The 7,993-nt window shown below is 57.1% G+C and overlaps 5 protein-coding genes across 5 annotated transcripts; 1 reads left to right on the plus strand and 4 right to left on the minus strand.

The window, feature by feature from the left end:
• Positions 1 to 470: 470 nt before the first annotated feature.
• SPRG_13806 (hypothetical protein) lies at positions 471 to 2,860 on the plus strand (the record flags this gene model as incomplete). Its single annotated transcript, XM_012352802.1, has 11 exons — positions 471 to 753; positions 796 to 907; positions 955 to 1,060; positions 1,106 to 1,212; positions 1,279 to 1,589; positions 1,642 to 1,949; positions 2,010 to 2,151; positions 2,205 to 2,390; positions 2,444 to 2,482; positions 2,531 to 2,602; positions 2,650 to 2,860. 11 exons carry the CDS (start codon positions 471 to 473, stop codon positions 2,811 to 2,813), a joined length of 1,830 nt encoding a protein of 609 aa, XP_012208192.1. The 3' UTR covers positions 2,814 to 2,860.
• Positions 2,861 to 3,157: 297 nt separating this feature from the next.
• Positions 3,158 to 3,951, minus strand: SPRG_13807 (hypothetical protein; the record flags this gene model as incomplete). Its single annotated transcript, XM_012352803.1, has 5 exons — positions 3,158 to 3,279; positions 3,326 to 3,405; positions 3,452 to 3,724; positions 3,775 to 3,852; positions 3,901 to 3,951. The coding sequence occupies 5 exons, from the start codon at positions 3,949 to 3,951 to the stop codon at positions 3,216 to 3,218; spliced, it is 546 nt and encodes a 181-aa protein (XP_012208193.1). The 3' UTR covers positions 3,158 to 3,215.
• Positions 3,952 to 6,605: 2,654 nt separating this feature from the next.
• Positions 6,606 to 6,852, minus strand: SPRG_21343 (hypothetical protein; the record flags this gene model as incomplete). Its single annotated transcript, XM_012352823.1, has 2 exons — positions 6,606 to 6,676; positions 6,723 to 6,852. Coding segments are annotated over 2 exons (201 nt in total), but the record flags the coding sequence as incomplete, so codon positions are not given.
• Positions 6,853 to 7,077: 225 nt separating this feature from the next.
• SPRG_21344 (hypothetical protein) lies at positions 7,078 to 7,499 on the minus strand (the record flags this gene model as incomplete). The annotated part of the gene is made up of 4 exons (XM_012352824.1): positions 7,078 to 7,097; positions 7,146 to 7,319; positions 7,370 to 7,436; positions 7,479 to 7,499. The coding sequence occupies 4 exons, from the start codon at positions 7,497 to 7,499 to the stop codon at positions 7,078 to 7,080; spliced, it is 282 nt and encodes a 93-aa protein (XP_012208214.1).
• Positions 7,500 to 7,581: 82 nt separating this feature from the next.
• Positions 7,582 to 7,836, minus strand: SPRG_21345 (hypothetical protein; the record flags this gene model as incomplete). Its single annotated transcript, XM_012352825.1, has 2 exons — positions 7,582 to 7,719; positions 7,771 to 7,836. Coding segments are annotated over 2 exons (204 nt in total), but the record flags the coding sequence as incomplete, so codon positions are not given.
• Between the last annotated feature and the right edge of the window lie 157 nt (positions 7,837 to 7,993).

Below are 7,993 nucleotides of genomic sequence, written 5' to 3' on the forward strand. Positions count from 1 at the left end.
CCGGTCGCATCTCGCTCCAAGGCTGCTTTAGGATCGGCGACGGAGATGGAGGAACTTCTCGGTACAGACGAGAGTCACATATAGCTGCTGCCTGCCTCTATAGCTCTCGGCTCTCTGCTCGGTTCTGGTCTGGAGTTCATGATCAATACATTTGGTCCTCCGACGACTACTCCAGGCCTTCTGCAGGCCCCCTGCGACGATCGATTGCATTTTACGTTTCAAGGAAGGTTAACTCGGTAGCTGTGTATTGTGCATCCATACTATCACTTTCGACTAACGTTGGTTGAAGAATGAGCTAGTGACGGGCCTGATGGCATCAGCTCCAAAGGGATGATCCATGGCCCATCATGATGTGCGGGATCAGACCAAGCAATGACACGTATTTAAAATACTTGTATACCAATCATAGGTTCAAATAAAATATCGGTATTAAATGGGCAACCTGAGCCAGCATTTTTACACACTTTAGCATGGCCGACGACGACGCCTTCTTGTTCGGTGCGCCGCCCGCGACCAACGACCGCAGCAGCGTTGCGCCGGGATCGCTCGAGTACGAAGACCTCTTTGGCGCACCGCCGGCGCCGGCGAGCCCAGCGACATCGACGGGCGACGACGCGAGCAATCTCTTTGGCCCGCCACCGCGGGACGCCGCCGCCACGCACCTCGTCGTCCTGCAGCATGGCCTCCACGGCAGCCCATCCGACTACCACACGTTTGGCTTCATCTTGCGCGACGTCTTCCGGGACGAGCCAGGTACGTGTTCGATCCATGGGATCTCGACCCACGTAGCGTTAGGGCTGTACATTGTCGCTGCCACCTCGAACGCCAAGGACACGCACGACGGTATCGACGCCGGCGGGCTGCGCTTGGCCGACGAAGTCCAAAGCCTCGCGGCCACCTGCCCTCGGTACGTCCTCTGGCAAGCCCAATTTGTATGCCTGTCGGTTGACCTAGGCTCGAGAAGGTGTCACTCATTGGGCACTCGCTCGGTGGGCTCTACGTGCGCTACTGCATTGGCGTCTTGTACGCGCGAGGCTTCTTTGAGCAGATTACGCCCATGGTTTGTTCCATCGTGTATCAAAGTATCAAGTTGGAACGTGTGTAGAATGTCATTACGCTCGCCACGCCGCACTTGGGGGTTCGCGCGCCGTTCAACAACCGCGGCGCCGTCAACGCGGTCGTCAACACCATCTCGTCCAAGCTCTTTGATCGGTACATCCTTGCACAACAATCGATATTTCCTTGCACAAAATCGATAAAATGTTAAAAATGGCCTAGGACCGGTGCACAATTCGTACTGCAAGACACGGCGTCACCCACGTGTGTGGCGCTTGCGACGTATGCCGTCCCGCTGCCGATGGCGCCCATGGCGGGTACACTCGAGATTCAGTTGCCTGCGCCGAACGTTGGGTATGCGCTGCTGGCGTACCGCCTTCTGGACGGTCGCCTCAACATCTTGTTGGACCCAACCGACACCGACCCGATCTTTTCGTTTTCTCTTGACGGCATGACTGCATTGCTTTTTGTGCCCGAACCACGACCGACCACAACCGACGCCGAGACCGAAGCGTCCAGCTACCTCTACGACGGTACGACACCATTACGGTTTTACCCTAACCCTGACCTAACCACCGATGGTAGACGACGCTATCGAGACGGCAATCGCACGGGACACGGTGTTGCAGCTCCACAACACCGACCACAGCCTCTCGATCGAAGTGCGCATGGCCACGAGTGTCGACTGGGCGCTCTTGCATGCCGTCGTGCGCTATCTCGGTCGCCTTCGATGCGTCAACTATGTCGGTGACAAGAATGTCGTGCGCGCCAGCCTCGTGCGCGTCGCATCGGCCCCGTCGCTGTTGCAGTGCCTGAGCCAAGGCGCGTTTTTGTTTGGCCTCGGGTGTTTTCGCCGGCGTGCGCTCTACTCCAACATTTTTTTTGACATTCAGGTTGGAGATTCAAGATTCGAGATTTGAGATAAAGGAAATCCGTGGAATACGACGGTGTAGGTGCCGTTTGCGGTCGGGTCGATTCGGAGCTTCAACCCGTACCAAAACAATGCGACGTCATGCGCGACGTCGCCGCTGTACCCACACGTGACGCTGCACTCGCTCGCCAACGCGCCGCTCCTGCGCGATACGCTGCCGCCACGTACATCGTGTCCTACATTTCGGAAGAGATAGAGATGTGGCCATGTTGTTTAGAACGCTGGACCGACATGGACGTCTATCCAGTGCAATCACCCACGCCCAAAGGACGCTTTGACGGCTGGGGCAACCTCGGTCAGTACTTGTTTCAAGCCAACAAATCGACGCCGTCAACGCCCTCGGCGACCGGCAGCAATGGCACTGGCCCGCTTTCGCCGTCGCCGAACCTGCTTTCACCCTCCGGTATGAATACACATCTCCAGTGTGCAAGCGTGTCGTGACGTTGCTTGTCCTAGCACTGCTGGCAGGTCGTCACGTCACCGTCGTGTCCAAAGGTACAGTGGGCTCATGGCGCGTGCAACATGCAGATACATTTTCGCTAGACACGGCACACGTGCTGGTCGATAGCCCCGAAGATGCATTCGTCCACGACCCGCTGCGCGACATTCTTCGAGGTACCAATGAAAGCGTCGTTAGCCAATGGGTTGGACCCACGGCGTAGGCATGCTCGTTTCGCTTCAGGCGCTGCCGTACGAGCGCGCCGACGTGCTGTTTGACGGCGTCCTCGGCCACGAACGCATCATTGCCAAGCGCCACACGGCCTTTACGCCGTGCGAGTCGGGCGTCGACGTTGTGCACCACGTTGCCGACACGTTCCTTTTGTGAGGAGCATAAACCACCTCTAGCGAAATCCACCAGCCTGTGCTCACGTCATCTTGATCAAAGCGTCACATCGTTCGATAGCAGAGTCCTGCCGCCACAAGAGAGTTGGAAAGAAGGAAGATAGGGGTAGGGTATGCAGAGGGATATCACGACGGCTCTTGGTCGGTGACGGGTGCATCGTCACGCTGCATGGATTGCACCAGCTCGCCAGTCCAGCGGGTAGGTTTTCGAGAGTACAGCGAAGCCTTGTACGTTGCGCCGTGGTCGACTGCAATGGAATCAACGACGCGTCGGCCCCATTTGATGCGCATCGGATCCACCCTGCATCCTCTTGTATATAGTATGAGTGTGGTATCATACTCGATAGTTTTAAGTGTGCACTATATAAAACAAAAGAACGCCAACCTAAATCCACTCGACTTTGGCGTACATGATGCCTTGCTTGGCGTCGCGACGAATGCTCTTGATGCTACGCCAAAAAGACGTTAAACGTAAAACGCAGCCGCTACACGCACCGAAAGCTGCGCTGGTGCGTGGTGTTGAGAAGACACGTGTCGTTCTCCCACTGGACCCCCGTCACGTGCACGAGCTCGCCCTACACGACGCGTTGGCCGTCACTTTCAAATCCACCGCCGACCTACCGTGGGCAGTTCCCGCGCGTCTTTCGTGTCAAAAATGTAGACGTAGCCGAGCGGCGACGGGCTTTTGCTGCGCTCCATGCTGGTCGCCATGCGCTTGTACTTGGCGTCGTGTAGACGCAGCGTCTTCGTGCCGTCGGTCGGGTACCGCTCGTGCAGAAACACGAGCGGAATCTCAACGTCCGAGGGGCCGCCATCGCTCGTCATCAAGTGCAGAGACTTGGTCTTCTTTTGCCACCACTTGTGCATTTGGCCTTGTACGTATGTGGGCGTCGCCTGGCGAACATGCTCGTTAGCTGCGATCATATGTGGACACATTGCCGTACCCCGAGCGTGCGCTGCATGGGCTCCTTGTACGACTGCAGCACCATGGCTGGCGCGCCAAAGAAGAGCGCGCACGCCAGCTAAAGAGATCGGTTTGGGAAGAGAGTAGGTACGAGGAGGCGACGTACGGGAATGAAGAGCGTCAAGAAGGCCTTCTCGCTCAGCAGTTGACGTCCCATGTTGATGCTCGTGTACGACCGGCGAAATGCAAAAGTGAACCGCCTGTCTCGGACAAGGTTATCTTTAGAGTCGAGCCTGGATTTAGATCCAGTCATCTATCTATAGCGAGGCGACGGCGCCTTTTGATGTGCTTGTACCTGGCTTGGAACGGTGGTGTGGTTCGTGCCCACGACCTCTACACTATACGTGCTTGGAGCTCTGCTTGCAGTTCACGTTGAAGTTCCACGACACCGCCTCTACGAATAGGTCTAGGTTTAGCTTCTTCTAGCACGTCTAATTCACGCACTCTTCATTTCGACGCCTATTGAGTTCCTGTCTTCCATCACCCCTGGTGCGCAGACGAAGCAGGACTCAACAAACGTCGTGTCCTAGGATGGATGCCCACCGAGGTGCTTGAGACGGCCATGTAGGCATCCGGATTTTTAGCCCTTGCTCCGGGCACGGACGCACGCTTCAAAGTAGCACGGCGAGGACTTTAAAGATGACGGATATTGTGTACCCAAATGTGGGCTATTATTCAAAAGCACTTGACGACGATATTACGCTTTGCGGAACGGAGTGCCCATGATGGTGAGCTCCGTGTCGTTGGTGCCAATGCCGCGAAGGGTCAGCTGCTTGAACGACCCGCCGGCGACCTCGATCGCCCAGAGATAGTTGTCGCCCGTGGTCGCCAGCACCGGGCCCTTCTGCCCGCCGTACTGCAGCAACAGCGAGTTGTTGCTGGTCGAGAGAACCGCGCTGCCATAGTACTCTGCCGAGTGGACACTAGTGTACGTCCCGGTCAAGGCCGACTGGTCCTTCGCCGGGATGCCCGACCCGAGGCTCGTCCATGGCTTGCCTTGGAAGAGGTGGACATCACAAGGTGTCGACGGTCGGATGGTATCAGCGACAGCCCGCGCCGACTCGTACGTGGCCTTGAGAGTTGCTTGCGGCACGTCGAGGAAGATGCCGAGAAGGTACGTTCGGATGCGGTCTTCGACCATCAAATCACTAAACGCGCCACCTCGTCCTTCCGAGTTGGAGAGCACGACGACACCGAGGTCTTCTGTGGGAATGAACCCGTTGCGCGTCTTGAAAGCAAAGGTATCCCCGCCCTTGTCAAAGTACTGGTACCCGTACATGATGTCGCCAACGGCATCAAAGCCGTAGCCGGCCGTGAGTGCACCGCCATCAGCGTCGTAGGCGTAGCCCATCAAAGGTCCATGGGGAAAAATCTTTGTGTTGATATTGTGGCCCGTGATCATCGTGTCGATAATGGCCGGCGACCGAAAGATGCCCGCACCCTTGGAGAGGAGAAATTTTGAGAAAATCGCCAAGTCGCTCGCCGACGAGACGATCGAACCCGCTGAAATGTAGTCGTTGGTCGGACTGAGCATGCCTTGCGATGACGTGCGCTGGTCGAACGGCCCCGCCACCAAGTTGTTGCAGTGGTAGTGGGCAAACGAGAGATCGCCAGACGGCGGAACCTCGCGCACGGCGCCATATGTGTTGGTCATGCCAAGCGGCGTGAAGAACGTCGTGTGGAGGTACTGCGACCACGTTTGGTTGGTCTGGTACTCGATGACTTGGCCGAGGATCTCGTAGTTCATGTTGGCGTAGTCGTAGCCGGGACGCAGCGGCCGGCCGGCCGTCTCGAGGTAGGCAGCCGCGCGCACCGATGCGCGCTCATCCAGGATCCCGAGCATCCACGCTTCGTCGCCTTGGCCGGACGCAAAGACCGAGTTCATCGCGAGGAGATCACCGAGCGTCGTGTACTCTTCGGCGTACTTGTCGTTGAGCTGAAACCACGGAAGGCGGAGCTTGACCGGGTCGTCCCAATGCAGACGGCCTTCGTCGACCTATCCGAGATCTGAGTTTGCATACATCCTTGATATAGTTGTATGGTATACGTACGAGCTTGCCGATACCAAGGGCAATAAAGGTCTTGGAGAACGAACCGATCTGGAAAATGGTGTCGGCCGTCACCGCATTCGCATCGTTGCCATACTAGAATCAAGTACAGACATCACTTCCACATCGTGTCAGGATGTAGATAGGTACCTGCTTGGTGCCAAATCCGGACGCGATAATGGTCTCGTTCTTGTAGACCACAGCGAGCGCAAGACCCGGCAGCGCGTGCGTCGCCATTTGGTCGTGGATGAACGCAATGGCTTCGGCCTTCTTGTCCTGAATCGACCGTCCACCAGTCGTTGACGTCGACGACGACGGCAGCAGAGCCGGGATGAACCGCACTTGGTCGACCCAGAGACCGAGGTAGGACGAAAGTGCTAGGAAGAGGAAGCGCATGCTTGTGCCTGGGTGTGCGGACGATGGGAAAAGACAAAGTGCAATGACATCCGCTTTCAGCGGTTAGGCACTTGTTGAAGACATACATTCTTGTACACGCATTCCGCATTGTAAATCTGATTTGGTGTTGTGTTGGGTCGTCGCAAGCAAGGGTGGTCGATCATGGTTTCATGGGGCGGTCCTTTTGAAAGTCGCGGTGTCCACCCACTCGACGAAGCGGATGGTTGCTTGGCTTGCGGGACAGCAACACACTGGCAGACGCGAGCAGAGAGCAAAAAAGCGTTCATAATGTTTGATCCATGGCACCATTATTGCATTCATCAGTCCCATGCCGCTAGTACAGGTAGGGCGAACCACACGAGATTGATCATCGGATGCTGGGCTGATACCACATCGCCAGCGTGGGGGGTGACTCGTTCGCACACGCTGCGAGACGTCCTACGACCCACAGCCATCGCACCATGCGACGATAAGAATAGCCTACGCTTAGCCTCCGAGCTCATCGTACAGCGTGCAAGGGCACGGTCGGCGGTCCATTGCGCCCATGGGGCATGGCCTCCTGGCCCGCAGAGAACCGGGATGTGGGCTTCCACGGCCCGACAGAGCCAGCCATGGGAGCTGTTGCGCACCTCGTGGCCAGTGACGTCGAATCCATAGATATTGACGCTCGCGGGTCGCACCACCTGTGCTGCGATGGCCCACGCGACAAGGCTTGGTGCCTACACATTGTTCCAATACTTGAAATAGAGAAAGACAGACTTCTGGAATCAGTACGTGGGTTGGTGCATCGCTTTGGCGAAACGAACCGGTGTGGGTAAACATCGACAAGAGCCGTCCTTCTATCGTACCCGCCAAGAAGCTACGAGGTCCAGTTGGAGGTATTCCCGCCATGAACAGTTGAACGTACCGATACATGGCGCGGTCGTCAAGAAAGCCAGCAAGGACGATGAGGTGAATCTCTCGCTGCAGATTGGCCAGCGGCGACGTTGTCGCTTCGTCGTCTCGAGACCATCCGTTGGTCGTGTGAGCACGGTACCATGTAGACAGGACGGTCTTGATACGGCCCACCCGGCTGCGAAACCTAGAGCATGCGGGCAAGTTAAGGGTGGGGCTGTCGAAGGGTAGGGTTACTGTGGCCACCGCTCCCCGAGCCGCAGACTGTCACACAAGAGTGCAATCGTGTCAGGTGCGTGCATACCTAGGAAATAGTTGGTGCCCAAGCCATGTGTCATGAGGTTACCGTGTCGATCATCAAATTCATGGGACGAAAACCAGCGTTCGAGAAGGGCCAGCGCTCGAGCGGCGTACGCGGGACGGTTGGTTTCTTGGGCAGCCAGTAGGAGCTGCGCAGCAGCCCGCACAATCGACGACAGCGGCAGCTCGGTCGCCATGGACGGCGACACGTTTTTGAGACTTGTATCGGCCGCGTCGACGAGCGCTTGTCTTCTGTCAGCGTGGTCCAGGGGGTCGTCGTGCAAGAGCTAGAAAAAACCGAGGCTAAACAGTCCAGTCCGAGGTAGCACGGTGTATACCACGAGGTTTTTCGCGTCAAACGCATACACATCCGTCAAGACCCGTGCATCGAGTTGCTGCAGCATCTACCCCAGGGCCATGGAACGTGCACTCGCCTCCACAGTAGGTACCAGCATAATGGCGGTCGCCCGCGTCAGCTCGCGCTGCGTGCCGCTGCCTACCCCCATCTCTCAGCGTCAAAACGACAGGTTCGTCGCTACCGGGCGCTTCGAGCGACGGCGT

Source organism: Saprolegnia parasitica, assembly GCF_000151545.1.
Source record: "Saprolegnia parasitica CBS 223.65 unplaced genomic scaffold supercont2.107, whole genome shotgun sequence".
Lineage (NCBI taxonomy): Eukaryota > Oomycota > Saprolegniomycetes > Saprolegniales > Saprolegniaceae > Saprolegnia > Saprolegnia parasitica.